The 13,922-nt window shown below is 54.8% G+C and overlaps 6 protein-coding genes across 6 annotated transcripts, besides 6 other annotated features; 3 read left to right on the top strand and 3 right to left on the bottom strand.

Moving 5' to 3' along the window:
- Window positions 1–118: 118 nt before the first annotated feature.
- Window positions 119–3,074: a mobile genetic element.
- EKO05_0003298 (uncharacterized protein) lies at window positions 265–2,136 on the bottom strand (the record flags this gene model as incomplete). The annotated part of the gene is made up of 1 exon (XM_038945404.1): window positions 265–2,136. The coding sequence occupies one exon, from the start codon at window positions 2,134–2,136 to the stop codon at window positions 265–267; it is 1,872 nt and encodes a 623-aa protein (XP_038800966.1).
- Window positions 2,173–2,217: a tandem repeat.
- Window positions 2,842–2,890: a tandem repeat.
- A 677-nt stretch (window positions 3,075–3,751) lies between the features above and the next one.
- Window positions 3,752–3,839: a tandem repeat.
- Window positions 3,840–4,125: a tandem repeat.
- Window positions 4,126–4,512: 387 nt separating this feature from the next.
- On the top strand, window positions 4,513–6,648 carry EKO05_0003297 (uncharacterized protein; the record flags this gene model as incomplete). Its single annotated transcript, XM_038938262.1, has 2 exons — window positions 4,513–4,934; window positions 4,992–6,648. The coding sequence occupies 2 exons, from the start codon at window positions 4,513–4,515 to the stop codon at window positions 6,646–6,648; spliced, it is 2,079 nt and encodes a 692-aa protein (XP_038800967.1).
- Window positions 4,551–4,588: a tandem repeat.
- Window positions 6,649–6,851: 203 nt separating the features above from the next.
- Window positions 6,852–7,505, bottom strand: EKO05_0003296 (uncharacterized protein; the record flags this gene model as incomplete). Its single annotated transcript, XM_038938459.1, has 2 exons — window positions 6,852–7,211; window positions 7,299–7,505. 2 exons carry the CDS (start codon window positions 7,503–7,505, stop codon window positions 6,852–6,854), a joined length of 567 nt encoding a protein of 188 aa, XP_038800968.1.
- A 274-nt stretch (window positions 7,506–7,779) lies between these two features.
- On the top strand, window positions 7,780–8,508 carry EKO05_0003295 (Protein-lysine N-methyltransferase efm4; the record flags this gene model as incomplete). Its single annotated transcript, XM_038945405.1, has 1 exon — window positions 7,780–8,508. The coding sequence occupies one exon, from the start codon at window positions 7,780–7,782 to the stop codon at window positions 8,506–8,508; it is 729 nt and encodes a 242-aa protein (XP_038800969.1).
- A 22-nt stretch (window positions 8,509–8,530) lies between these two features.
- EKO05_0003294 (Nicotinamide N-methyltransferase) lies at window positions 8,531–9,575 on the bottom strand (the record flags this gene model as incomplete). The annotated part of the gene is made up of 3 exons (XM_038938472.1): window positions 8,531–9,010; window positions 9,068–9,114; window positions 9,170–9,575. The coding sequence occupies 3 exons, from the start codon at window positions 9,573–9,575 to the stop codon at window positions 8,531–8,533; spliced, it is 933 nt and encodes a 310-aa protein (XP_038800970.1).
- A 346-nt stretch (window positions 9,576–9,921) lies between these two features.
- EKO05_0003293 (uncharacterized protein) lies at window positions 9,922–10,536 on the top strand (the record flags this gene model as incomplete). Its single annotated transcript, XM_038938552.1, has 2 exons — window positions 9,922–9,968; window positions 10,017–10,536. The coding sequence occupies 2 exons, from the start codon at window positions 9,922–9,924 to the stop codon at window positions 10,534–10,536; spliced, it is 567 nt and encodes a 188-aa protein (XP_038800971.1).
- Window positions 10,537–13,922: the final 3,386 nt, after the last annotated feature.

Here is a 13,922-nt window from a genome sequence, read left to right as displayed (position 1 = left end):
TTGAAGAATGGAATATTGACAAAACGAGATGCGAACGAGACATTACGTGGATTGCCGTTTTGCGGCCTGATTAGTGACGGTGCGTGCAGGTATGCAACGAGAACTGCGATCGAGTGGCTCTCTACTAGGCTGTACAGAAGGAGGCTCATCCATCCACGCTGGAGCAAAGCAGGTACCGAGAAAGCTGTATGCACATGTAGGTATCGTGATATGTGTGGGGTGCGGGTAGCTACAGTAAGAACGGAAGTAACAAGAGGGATTTCATCAGACATTTTCGGTGAAGCGTGAGCTTCTAGAGCCATCGGCCGAGTGGAGACTTCTCCCAAGAGCAGCCCGAGGCGACAGATCAATATTGGGTGACGAGAAGGGATTAGGCGACATGGGTGGACTGAGTGTGGGGCGATTTGTGTCGTTGAACGGGTTTGCGTCGGGATGGCGGATGACTGGCGTTCTAGCTGGACTGGGCCGAAGGTTCATCGTGCCCGCGCCACCAGCAAAAGCTGCTCCGCCAATCTCCTTCCCAAGGTCTCCACCGTATTCCTTATTCAGCGCTCCAGGCCCGCCGTACGTGCCGTGCTCGTCCTGGTAAAAGGATGAGCCAGACATGGTGCCGCCTCGTGAGAATTGGTCCGAGGTCATGCCTTCGCTGAAAGCAGACGGGAGCTTGCGTCCAGACACCCTCTGGAAGCTTCTTTCTGTGGGCGAGCTTGTTTCGGCTGTTGATCTTGAAAGTCCAGAGAAGCGATTGAGGAAGGCTGAAGGGACAAGGCTGGCTCTTGCCGGTGCTGGAGCCTGCACTTGCCGCATGGCCTGCTCCTGGTGTGGGCGACGATCATCTGCGAGCTGAAGAGCCCCACCATTCTGCCTGCGCTTGTGGCGGCGGAGAAGGATCAGAATAATCGCCAAAATGAGCGCAGCGCCGGCCAGACTGCCGACTACGCTTCCCACAACTTGTGGAGTGTCGAGAGGTTCAGTTCCGTCTGCCTCGTCCCCACTGATAGCGGCTGTTGAACCTGTGGGTGCGCCTGCTGCCGCAGTCTCAGTACCTCCGTTCCAGCCAGGGCCGCCACTACCGTAGAACGAGGCAGAGCCGGCAGCATCCAGGGATTCGGTAGGTGTAGCAGAGTATGAAGGGGCCGAGGTTGAGAGGGAAGCCCCAGACCAAGAAGAACCAGATGTTGAGACTCCAGATGTTGAGACTCCAGATGAGATGGCAGACTGCCATGTTGCCGCTCCGGATGACGATGAAAACATAAACCCGCTCATGGTGGAAAGGAGAGTAGGCGAGGGAACCAGCACTGATGATGCAATCGACGAAGTGCTGCTAGAGATGCCGGATATGGTAGAGTTTGTGCTTGTCGTTGCGGTCAGTGCAGCAACCAGTGTTGGGCTGCTGCTTGCATCAGTCGAAGCCGAAGACGCTGATGTAATCGAGACGGCATTGGCAGCCATCTTACTAGGGGTCGAAGAAGCATACGGATACGCAGGTACTGTGAGAGTACTGGGGAACGGAGGAACGGCGGGAACAGATGGAAAGGAGACGCTCGGCACAGCGGGTACCGATGGCACAGAAGGCAGCGCAACCACAGTGGCCGCGGTTGGCTCAGCTGATGCTGATGGGGCCGATGCTTGCGACCGTTCCGACGGTGTTGAGGGTACCGCTGACCGTGTTTCTGATGATAACGACGCCACTGATGGTACTTCTGGAGCCGATGCTGCTGCTGCCGCTACGATTGGCGCAGATGACGGTGCTACCGCGGGAGGCGCTGAGACACCGATGGCATTGGTAACTGGCAGCGCCTGGGTGGTTTCGGCTGGGGCACTTGAGTCAAGCTGCGTTATGGTAGCCTGTGCAACCACATTTCCAGCGGTATCCAGTGTAGCCACAACTTCGACGTTCACAGTCAAGGTTCTGGCGCTGGCCTGAGACGCCCTTCGATGGAACCTGCGATGCGAGTTGCCCATGACAGTCCGCCTCTTGTGCTCCCTGATCAACAAGGGCTCGTCGGCGTGGACCTTCTCTTGCTCGTAGCGATCTGACTCTCTTCCCAGCTCTTTCTCCGTTAGCGTGTATTGCACGTGACGGTGGTTGCGTGAATCGACTCTAGAGTTAGACGGTGCGACGATACGGTCCATGAGTGACGCTAGTTGCGCGTAGGTGATGGATCCAGCGTGGTGGTGGTGGTGATGTTGATGGTGGGGAGGGTGATGCTGTGGGCGTGCTCGCGGAACATGTGTTTCGAATGATGGGATGCAGCTGGACGGTAGTCGCAAGCGATGCTAGACGGTGCTAATGAAGGGACGCAAAAGCGCTGGGCGATGCAGGAGTCCAGTCAATGGATACAATGGAGGGCGATGCGTAGTGTGCGAGTGAATGTCGAGAAACGAACGGCTGCCAAGCTCTGGCTGGTGCGGGAGTGACTGAGGAAAGCAACGATTAGTACGTGCAGCGAACTGCAGTTCACGATGGTCGAAGCGTAGTACACACCTGGACGCGGTCAATGGACCAGCATATGCTGCGCGAAGGTGTTTGGGGGCGCGAGCGGGTGGGCGAAGGGAGCGACTATGAGGCAGCAAGGCTCGCTATGGCGGATGGTTTGTTGCAGTCGGTGCTGTGTGCTATGGATGGTGCAACAAGCGGACGGGGCGGGGGACTAGGCGTGGTGTGCGACGGCGGACCAAAGGTTGCAGTCTGAATCGAAGGGGGCCTGAACGTGGAGCGGTGCATGCAAGACTCCAGACAAACGAGTTTGTGGCTTCCCTCCCGTTGCGGGCGCGCTGCGAGAGCGGATTGTCGACGTCGCAGCGGAGGTCTGGTTGGGGTGAAGAGGGGCACAACGGCGCTGGACGCTGGACGCTGGACGCTGGGCGCTGGACGCTGGACGCTGGAGTCTGGCACGCCGTGCAGGTGGGAAGAGATGCAAGCAGCGGCGAGTGAGCAGCGCGGCCTGGCCGTTTGCCGTGGCACGGGAGCGCTGATTGCTGGGATTGGCTTCAAGCGAGATTGGCTTGCTTTCGTGTGCTGGAGTGCTGGACTGCTGGTGGGCCCCTGTCCGTGGGCCGTAGGTATCTAGTCCGTACTTCGTAGTCGCTAAATCTGTGGGCTCTTCTATTTCCGTACCATGACGCGCAGAAATACGGGAAGCCCTCCTGAGTGCCGGCCACGAGGGACGGGTGAAGAAGGGAAGCTTGAAACGCTTGGGAGGGGATGCCGAACTTCTTTCACGCTGCGTCCTGGCTCCCCAGGCACCGCCGTGTTTGGTTGGACGCTCGAGTGTTAGTAGAGTGGAGTGAAGGACTCTGCAGCGCTACAGCCAGTCATGCACGCCCGCGATATCCAGCCAAGAGATGCTCCTGCCGCTCCACGCCGACCCTGCAGCAGCCCAAGCCCTGGTGACGCTCGCACCACCTCGAGCCGTCCATTCGGGAACGCGCCTTTCTGGAACGCTCGCCCACAAGACTATCGTCGTTCCACCCGCGCTCTCCGTTCATACTTCATAGCTACACGGCTACCCTCCGTCGTTGCATGCAGCCCTTTGCGCGACCAACAGCTGCCCCCAAACACCCAGCCTGCTGTCTCTGCCCCATACAACACCAAGCCGCTTCCAGCCCTGCGTGGCTTTCATCATGTATTGCCAAGCATCGCCGCTGTCTGGCTAATCCTCCTCCCGATGCTTCATGCATGACCGGACACCCGTTCCTATTGCCTTCAATGCCTAGTCTAGTGCTTTCACTTTGGGGGCGCCATGTTTGCGTGACTGCCTGAGTGAGTGAGTGAGTGAGTGAGTGAGTGAGTGAGTGAGTGAGTGAGTGAGTGAGTGAGTGAGTGAGTGAGTGAGTGACTGACTGACTGCCTGAGTGAGTGAGTGAGTGACTGACTGACTGCCTGAGTGAGTGAGTGAGTGACTGACTGACTGCCTGACTGACTGACTGACTGCCTGACTGACTGACTGACTGCCTGACTGACTGACTGACTGCCTGACTGACTGACTGACTGACTGCCTGACTGACTGACTGACTGCCTGACTGACTGACTGACTGCCTGACTGACTGACTGACTGCCTGACTGACTGACTGACTGCCTGACTGACTGACTGCCTGCCTGACTGACTGACTGACTGACTGCACGGCCCCATTCCCTCGCTCGTGCCATCGGCCGCAACCCGTCTCCCTCCACGCGTCGCAACTCACGTGAGCAAAACACACAGACCCACCTCTCACGTGAAGCTGAGGTGCTTCCATAGGACATGCCCAAACTTTGCATCGATTCCTTGTGGCTCGGATTCTAATTCACCGTCGTATAGCTGTCGTATCTCGTAACCATGTTGATGCCGGCCAGCTGCAGGTGTCCCAACGTTCAAGACCCCGCGCCTTGCACCGCCACGATCACGCTCAAGTCAACAGCAAACACGTTTTCCCATAGCATCCTGAATTGATAAACCATGCACCCTTCCTGATTGTCGCGCCGACCCAGTGCCATGCGCAGCCACTCACCGCCCACCCAATCTGAAAATGACGTCGCTTTCGAATTTCGCAAACCAGGATGAAGCCAACAGCAACATTAACGGCGACGGTAACAGCAACATCAGAGGAGCACCCCCGCCTCTACCACCACGGGCCTCACAATCAAACGAGATGAGCTCGCCTCCCAGCTACACTTCGGTCATGGCCATGTCGTCACAGGATCCTCGATCCTCATCGACGCAGTCGCTGGTTCCAGACCCCACATTGGAGAATACGGGACGTCGCCGTATACTGCTCGTGTACGTCCATGGCTTCATGGGCAATGAGACAAGTTTCAGGAGCTTTCCGGCCCACGTTCACAATCTCGTCACCGTGACACTGGCTGAAACGCACGTGGTCCATACCAAGATCTATCCCAGATACCGAGCACGATACAGTCTCGAGCAAGCAAGGGATCAATTCTCTGCCTGGTGAGCATCCCAACGCACTAGCCTTTACCAAACGACCATAGAGCTGACCGGTACTAGGCTAGCACCCCACGAAGACCAGTGGACCGACGTCATCCTTCTTGGTCACTCCATGGGAGGACTTCTCGCTGCCGATGTTGCTCTTCTGTTCCGTCACCGCATTGTTGGCATCATCAACTTCGATGTTCCCTTTGTTGGCATGCACCCTGGCATTATCAAAGCAGGACTAGGAAGCATCTTCACAAAAGTAGCACCACCACAAGACCAGATACTCACGTCAGGCTCGACAGAGAACAAGCCCAGCCGGATGAGCACAATCTTTAACCCAAAACCGGCAGATCCCAACTACAACCCCTCTTTCCCCAATGATGTTCACCTGCCGGCCCGCAAGGGCTGGGAGAATGCACTGCACTGGTTTAACAAGCACTCTAGTGGCATTAGGGAGGCTGGTAAAGGCCTGGTAAAGTCGCACTTTGAGTTTGGCAGTGCCATGGCCGACTACAAAGAACTGAAGGATAGGTATGCACGAGTGCGAGCTCTTGAGGAAGATGACGAGACCAAACGACGCATGGGCAACCCAGATGTACAATCGCCCCCTCGGATACGATTCGTCAACTACTACACTGCAAGTACTGGCAGACCGAAGAAGCCTAAATCACCAAAAAGCCCCTCGCCGTCTCGTGCGGGTAGCATGTCGCTGCAGCATCGTGATAGCGATGCGAGTGGCCCTGTAGATCAATCGCAGCACGATGTCAAGATAACAAGCTCGAGTCGTGATAGTTCCAAGGAACAACCAAGGGAAGAGTTTGATTCTGTTGCTCCGCGAGATGGCCTTCTCGAGACCAGTCTGCAGAAGAGCTCTTCACATTGTAATAAAAATCAGCAAACCCTCCCACAGATTCCACCTATACCACAGGAGCCACCTTTTGTCGATCTTGCGCAGATCACAGACAGGGCACAACGACGAGCTGCTGAAAGAGAGTACGACGAAGCTCTCGAAGAGTACCAGAAAGCAGTGAGAGCACGCAACAAGATTATCCATGAACGAGAAGACATCGAAGAAGAGATGGAAAAACAGCGGCAAGAGAGGGCTGCTGTGCCACTACCGAAGCCGAAACCCGAGTTGACAGGCGAAGAGCTCAGGCTAGACAAGGAAAAGGAGAGGATGGCAAGGGAACAGGCGAGACTCGAAGGAAAGGAGTACCCACCTCCAAACCAAGATACAACGGCCAGCGCCCAAGAAGCACCAGGAGTGGAGACACCAGGCTTGGAATCAGGCCTCCACACAATGCAACTCGGCGACCAATCTTCGCACAGCCCGTACGCAAGCTATGATTTCTCTCGCAGCGCAATCCTCAGCCAAGCCTCCCCCAACGACCAAGCATCCATGACCGACTCCAACTACACGTCCAACACCACTGAAAGCACCGAGACCGAAGCCGATTCAAGTGACACCAAAGCAGACAGGAAGAAGGAAAAGGAGAAGAAGTTGGGCAAATTTTGCATGCTTCCTCCCAAAGACGGCTCGGGCCACAAAGACCCCACATGGATCCGCGTGTACATGGAGGGCATGGATGAAGTGGCTGCGCATACAAGTCTGTTCTTTGTGAATGAGACGTACGAGAGGTTGGTCGGGGACGTAGGAGCGAGGATCGAGGAATGGACTCGGGAGGCGGATAGCATGAGGCTGGTCAGGGAAATGAGCGGACTCGAATAGACTGGCACCATCCAACGCTCAACGGCGTAGATAGCCTGATTCGCAGAACGAAATAGGAAACCACGAAAGCCAAAAAGAGGGTGTTTGTACGCGCACGTTTACTTGCCTTCTTAGCCACGTTATATGGGCCTATTCTCTGCCGCGACAGAAACGCATTCGTCGAATCTTCCAGTATCGCCAACGACCCATGTGTCGAACGCGCGCTACAAACTGCTCCCCCACCCTTGGTTGAACATCCACGCCGTCCTGGCCCCAGCTACCACTCCCCAAATCCCCACGCCCACGGCTCCCCAGCCCAGTGCCCATACGCACCCCGCAGCACCCCAGCTGAAACTCAGCGTCTCTAGAATCAGGACCACCTTCTCACTGCCCCTGATCGCATCGTTGAACTTCTGGACAAACGGGATCTTCGTCTGCTTTCCTTCGTTCCAGAAATTCGCCATGTGTGTTCGCGCAGTATACAGTATAGCCGCTGCTGCAAGACCAGTGATGCCGAGGATGGTGGGCGTGTGTTTGGATGTGAGCAAGGGGAGGGCGGTGGAGGCAACAAAGGAGAGGAGCAACTACAAGTACACAGACATCAGTCAATCCGCTCAGGCAACGCAAGTGAGGTGTAGAGGGCGAAGCGGGAGGAGAGGAAAAGAACGCACCGAGAGTGTACCGCTCGTCTGCGTGGTGCGCGTCTTGTGCATGCGCCGGGCGGCCGCGTTGCTCCATTCTGCGGCCTTTTCGCTCTGCTTTTCGTACTGCTGCAGGCGGGTGATGTTTTCCTTGCAGAGGAAGAGGCCATATGCCGAGAGGGCAGAGGCGAAGAGAAAGGGTGGGAGGGTACTGAGTGTGGACATGGAGCTGGCCATGGTTTGACGATGGGGATGGTGTTTGAATTGCCGTCGCGGACAGTGTAGCGGTCGGTCTGGGGGCGAAGGGCGGCCTGAAAGCAATGAAGCTCGGTCGACCTCCTCCTACGTCATGTTCCTGGCTGGTCTGGTCTAGATCTCGCCTACCTGTCGGATTTCCCGTGCGATGAGCGGGGGGCCTGGAAGTGCCCCTCCAAGAACCCTCGAAATTCTGACCACCGGATGCCGAGGCGCACGCAACAACATTCAATTCAGCCCTTGAATAGCCGTCGCCATGTCCAACCCCGAACATCTCAATACCTCTGAGCTGGGCACCAAATCCTACTGGGACGCCGCCTACACGACCGAGCGTCGAAATTTCTCCTCGAACCCTGACGACCAAGGAACGATTTGGTTTAGCGACGCGGGCGCAGAGGAGCGCATGCTCTCTTTTCTCGAAAACTCATCAGACGAGGGACAGCTGCACAAAGACGCGTCGAGCGACGAGACACCGACGCGCTTCTTGGATCTTGGTACGGGGAATGGACATTTGCTGTTTGCGCTGAGGGAGGATGAGTGGGAGGGTCGGATGGTGGGCGTGGACTATGCGCCGCAAAGTGTGAAGCTCGCCAACGAGATCCGCGACTCCAAAGGCGACGAGTATGCGGACATTGAGTTCCACGAATGGGATCTTCTGGGCGAAGAGCCGGGGGCTTGGTTGGCTGGGGGGTTCGACGTTGTGCTGGACAAGGGCACGTTCGATGCAATTTGCCTTGCGCAGGAGACAGACGCACAAGGGCGGAGAATATGTGAAGGCTACAGAGAAAAGGTGGAGAAGTTGATCACCAAGGGCGGCCGGTTTCTGATTACCAGCTGCAACTGGACCGAAGACGAGGTCAAGGGCTGGTTTGACGTGGAAGGGGGTGAGCTGGTGTACGAGAGCAAGGTGAAGTATCCGAGCTTCACATTCGGAGGGAAGACGGGGACGAGTGTTTGCACGCTTTGCTTCAGGCGGAAGGCTTGAGCTTCATGCTCGCTGTCTGCCCTCACTGGACGGCGCGCCGCCGTATCTTCGACACCACAAGCCACTTCTTCCGCTCACCAATGTCCTCCCTTCCTCCATCTCGCTCCTTCGCCCAGGGCCGCCGCCCACCATCCGCATCCATCTCGTACAGCTCCTCTACCTCGAGCCCCTGCCGAGGAACCACATCCTCGAAGAATGGCACCAGTTTGGCGCGTCCTGTGTGGAAACCAGCGATGCACAGGACTCGAGCGTCCGGGACATCTGCGAGGAAATGCAGCATCGACCTTGCTAGATTCTCGTGCTCCCCAAGCATCCATAGGCAATCCGCTGCTAGGACACGTGTATAACGGTGGGCGTGTGCGCCAGCGAAATCGGACGAGACATGGCCCCATAGGTGGCCTTGAACTGCCACTCGAGAGCGGAGGGGTTCTTCCAAGTTCCTCCTAACGTTGGTCTTGATAGCCTCGAGGATCGGGGGAGCTGGGTAATCAGTGATGGTGACCTTGAGATGATGCGTCAGCCCACGGTAACATGGAATACAAGCAGAAGTTTGCTATACCTCTTTTGCGCCAGCGAGTGCGCTCATGACACCACCCAATCCTACGCCTGCATCGATAATCCATCAGCCATCTCTTCTTCCTCTGCGCTCAGCCCAACACACCTGCACCGAGCTCAATCACCGTCTCGCCTTCCACACTCCACGACCTCTCTTCTTCCTTGTCTACCCACCATTCGCCGTTCTTCCACCCCTCGGGGCTTACAACGTCGATTGGCCCAGCTTGCCCCTCTGCTGGCCTGCCCCCGACCAGCTCAGCCATCAGGACACCAGCATTCCACAAGTAGTGCGCCATCTTCCGCCTCTCCTCCTCGCCGTTGATATCTGCGGTTCGGAACTCCAGGTTGCCGTGTCGTGCATTCTTGTACACAATGGCGGTATCGGGATCGTCGCCGTGCTGGTTCTGCAGGTCGTCGGTGAAGATGCCGCCAAGCGAGGACCCAAAGATGTCTTCGGGGTCAAGATCCTTGCCCTCCGGCCGCCGAATATCTATCAAGGTGGGGAGAAGCATTGCGCGTGAATATACCAGCGGTCGCTTGGCCTTCCCTCTTTCGCCGTGTAGATGACGGAGGAGCCGCGGGCACGAAGCGGAGTCTAGCGTGTGGCGGCCGCAGGGATGTCGCGTGGAGCATGTCGTGAGCTCATCATCGACCCATCGCGACTGTAGACCGTTGAGGCAACACATATATGGAAGCTACGCCACCATAGAAGCTTGTCACTCTCTCCACGCCAAACATCTCCTTCTTCTGCACAGAACCAATACCTCGCCTGCCCTTTTGTCAACCGCATCGCGCCACACGTCCAGCAGTGCTACACACACTTCAGACGGCAGCATTCGGCAATTGCTAGCCGCAACAATGGCTTCATACTCGTTTAAGAACCCCGCTACATACCATTTGCTTAGGTTTGTGTTGTCTATATGATTTCCCGATCTCGAGCTGACAACTTCCAGCTATGGCACTCTCCTCGGCAGCACACTATTTCAATCCTTCATCGCTGGCGTCGTAGCCTTCAAGGTCCTACCTCGGCCACAATTCTCAACTCTCCAGAAACACACCTTCCCTGTGTACTTTACCCTCCAAACAATCACGCCCCTTGCCATGCTATTCACCTACCCGTCCGGAGCGAGCCGCCTGGTACCTTACCTGTCGTCTACGCCCGTTCTCCAGTCTGCAACTGATAAATTGAACGGATGGCTCATCAGCACGATGCTGGTCACGGCAGTGGCCAACCTGGTGTACGTGGGACCAAAGACAACCGATATCATGAAGATCCGGAAACATCAGGAGACAAGGGATGGGAAGGCGGCCTACGACAAGGGTCCGCATAGCCCCGAGATGCAGGCTCTGAACAGACAATTCTCTATCCTGCATAGTATCAGTAGCATCACCAACCTGGTTGGTCTGGGAGCCATGATCTGGTACGGAGCCGTTTTGGGGGCGGGGCTGAGCTTTCAGCATGTTGCGTTGTAGTATAGAACGCAGCGGACGCTTTTCGCACAGACCTCCAGTCTCGATATCATTTCAGACGGATTCAGCCTTTGATCATACCTAATCTCATGTGACCTTACCCTCACTATTCGCCATGAAGTAATACGGCCCAAACAAGATGTCTCGTACATCCACCACTTTCACACCTCCCGTCTTCCTCGCCGGATCAGCTCTCGGTTGGCCCGCCCAAGCACCCAACGATCGTGTCCAGGCTTTAGTGTAGAGTGCCAGCTTGTGTTTTCCGGCTACCGACCACATTCTCGTCGACGATGCGGCCGCTTCAGCCGGCAGTAGCATGCCGACACCGCTACTCATGGACTCAATCTACGCAGAGACGCAACGAAACTTCATCCGAATCTGTCGCAACAAAGGCGCGAACTTCCCGTTGTATACAACTTCAGGGATTCCTGATCTTCCTTCCCTGAACATGCGCTCTCAGCTTTATTTTGAGAATTTCGACACAACCACGCCAATATTACACGACCAAGTCCCCTGTATCAGTGTTCGCTGGCTGCTTGCACTCGCAGCATTGCAATGGTCTGTCAGTACGGTGAGGCTGACGAATACTTCCGGATGTTGGAGCCGTTGCACGAGTTTCTTCGAGGGGCGATCATTCTCAAGTTCAACAGTGAGATGTTGAAGAGAAAAAAACACCCAGAGAGATAGACACGGAGTCGCTCTTGGTCAAGCCATGACTTGTACCCAGATTATTATGCTCCGCTCTGGCTCTTCGACTCTACTACACTTTGCAAAATCGCAGCATAGTGCTATGATCGAACTTGCACGTACGTTAGCTTTGCCAGCCAAGGCATCCACGGCCATACTGCTAGATGTTCAAGGCAATGCCTATGACGATCCTAAGGATTTAGCGTGGAGGGGCCTGTTGTTGGACAAATGTAAGTGTAGGGTTGGCCATACCATCTGGGTGAGTGCTATCAGAAATTCGTTGCAAACTAGGACATCAGCACACTTGTGCTAGCTCCTGGGTTGCATGGCAATTTACCATCTCGAACAGCAGCTTCTCGTACCACTTGATTTGGCGCTTGCCTCTTTGCCTATCGATAAGCTTTGGCAGCCAATATCTGCAGTTGATTGGCCTTCACTGGCTGAGGTGGGACAGAATAAGGATCACAGCATATGTTTCTAGGCGATGGCCAATTTTACTGTTGGCCTAACCTCGCTGTCATCAGCGACTGTAACCCTCTTCCGCAAAAAGCAGGTCATGCCAGAATTGGGCCAGTTCAGTCGTGTGCTCTTACCCCATGGTGCGTCTCAAACCTTAGATGCTGCCCACCACGAACAAGCCCTTGATACTGAACGCAACGTTCTTGATTGGGCTCAAAGGGATCCATGCAAAGCCTGGTTAGCTGTGTTGCCCAGCAGTTGATTCTTTTGGCATGTTAGAGGATACAGCTGTAAAGCCTCTGACAAACCAACGGCTGTCTTCTTAGCGACACTGACCATATGGGCCTACAGCTCATATACGTCGAGAGTCGATAGCAGCTCCCGGGAATCCAAATGACCAGATAAAAACACCGAAGACAACACTGCCACCAAGCCAGATATGGGCGACAGTCCCTATGTTACTACTGCACCGTCTGCTATAAGCGATGATGATGATGCCGAGCTGACCTCAACCTTCATACGACGATGAGATGGTCCAGATTTTCGTCCGGTTCGGAACAGCCACCGCAATGAGAGTGAACCTCATAGCTGTTGGCGTCGCAAACTCACCCAAAAGTTCTCAAGGAAGGGCGAAAGATCCTGGTAATGGTGTCTGCAGCCTGGGGTCGGACTGACAGATCTGCGTCTGTGTTCGATGGACTTGAGCAGGTTGCATCGGAGTGTATAAATTTAGAATTGGGTTCACGTTAGAAGAGCTTTGGATTTTTGTCGATCCTGGATTCAAATGCGATCTCGCAGCGACACGAGCGTCTGGTGGACTTACAACCTCTTACTGCTTGAATATCGGTATGATGCCCAACGAAACTCGACTATGCCTCCAGATCGTGCTAAAAGCCTTTCACTCATTCTGATTCAAAGGTCATAGCGCGAAATGACTTGGTACCTGTGATTTCTTCGAGGCCCCCGCATCGTCGCGCCCACCGCAGCGTCCACCGGAAGATTCGCCAAAGCGAGCAGCGAATCACCAAGGCAACATCGCGCTCAGTCTAGGATGTCCACAATGCCAAATCTGAGGTATGGCAAGCCGACTCTCTTTCCATCGCACTTTGGTGGCTTTGGCATTGTGGGAGAAGTGCAGATACTCGAAACGGCTGCCCAGCGTCCACAGACTGCATCTTGAATCAGGAGACGGCAGCGATCACTGCGGCGTGTAGTTTTCTAATGACATTCCTGTTCACAGAGACTAGAAACGCAAAGCTAATTCGCAAATTGCAATTCGCAATGTAGCCTAGCAATCAACACGAGATCTGTCCACATGATTGACCTTGCTGCTGCGAAAGTATTTTCGCATTTGAAGAGCCATGCATTCTCAAATACTGCGGTCTTCCACCTCTCGGTACGCCGTGAAACGCCGCTACGGATAGCATGCGGCATCTTGTATGACATTCTAGATACCCCGAATCGACTTTCTGGTATTTTCTGTACTGAGCCAAAGCTCAAACTTTCCCGAGCAGAGTTTACTTAGCTATTCGGTATGTATCGGTGTGGCTAACAGCACAAGGCTCCGTTTCAGTCGACTCTTTCCAACCATATGGAATCGCTCGTAGATCTAGTGTGGAGTTTCAGAAATACAGCAACTGGGTGTCGATATGGCCAACTCCTTTCCGCAGTCTAGCCTGGGGATAACGGCGAGAGAACAAGGAAGCATTCCTCGACGGGGTTGATGGCCATAGCGCAATGATTGGAATTCTGGGAACGTACATATGGACGGTCACGGCTAACCTGCCTCTGCGCTCGTGTATAATCCGCTGGTCCGCGCATATTTGAGCGGATGGGGCCGTTGACAGTTTTGCTTCATATGATTAGTCTACGGTCTCGCCTAGGCACACCGAAGTCAATGGGTGCTGTAGCTTTGATACGAGATGATTATTAAGCAGGTTGTGTGTTCTGTAGTGCATATCTTATGTGCGTTGTCCCTGGTACCGGTAGCCTAGTCTAGCTTATCCAGAAGATCTCCGCAATCGTACTACCTAAAAATTAGGTAACGAACGTGATACATTCCTTGCGACTAAATAGCTGTATTTCAACAATTTGTCTGAAATACAAAATAGAGGGAAATTTAGAGGTATGTGGAATGGTATGCATTGGCACACAGAAGCAAGCAAAATGCTGTCGAATGTCAAACGCATATGGTCTTATCCGGAAGTGGAATTGTACGCGTCAGCAATCTCATAAGAAATTTT

Source organism: Ascochyta rabiei, chromosome 5 (assembly GCF_004011695.2).
Source record: "Ascochyta rabiei chromosome 5, complete sequence".
In the NCBI taxonomy this organism is placed as follows: Eukaryota; Fungi; Ascomycota; class Dothideomycetes; order Pleosporales; family Didymellaceae; genus Ascochyta; species Ascochyta rabiei.
The sequence above is the reverse complement of the archived record's forward strand: the minus strand, read 5'-3'. Positions and strand labels throughout refer to the sequence as shown.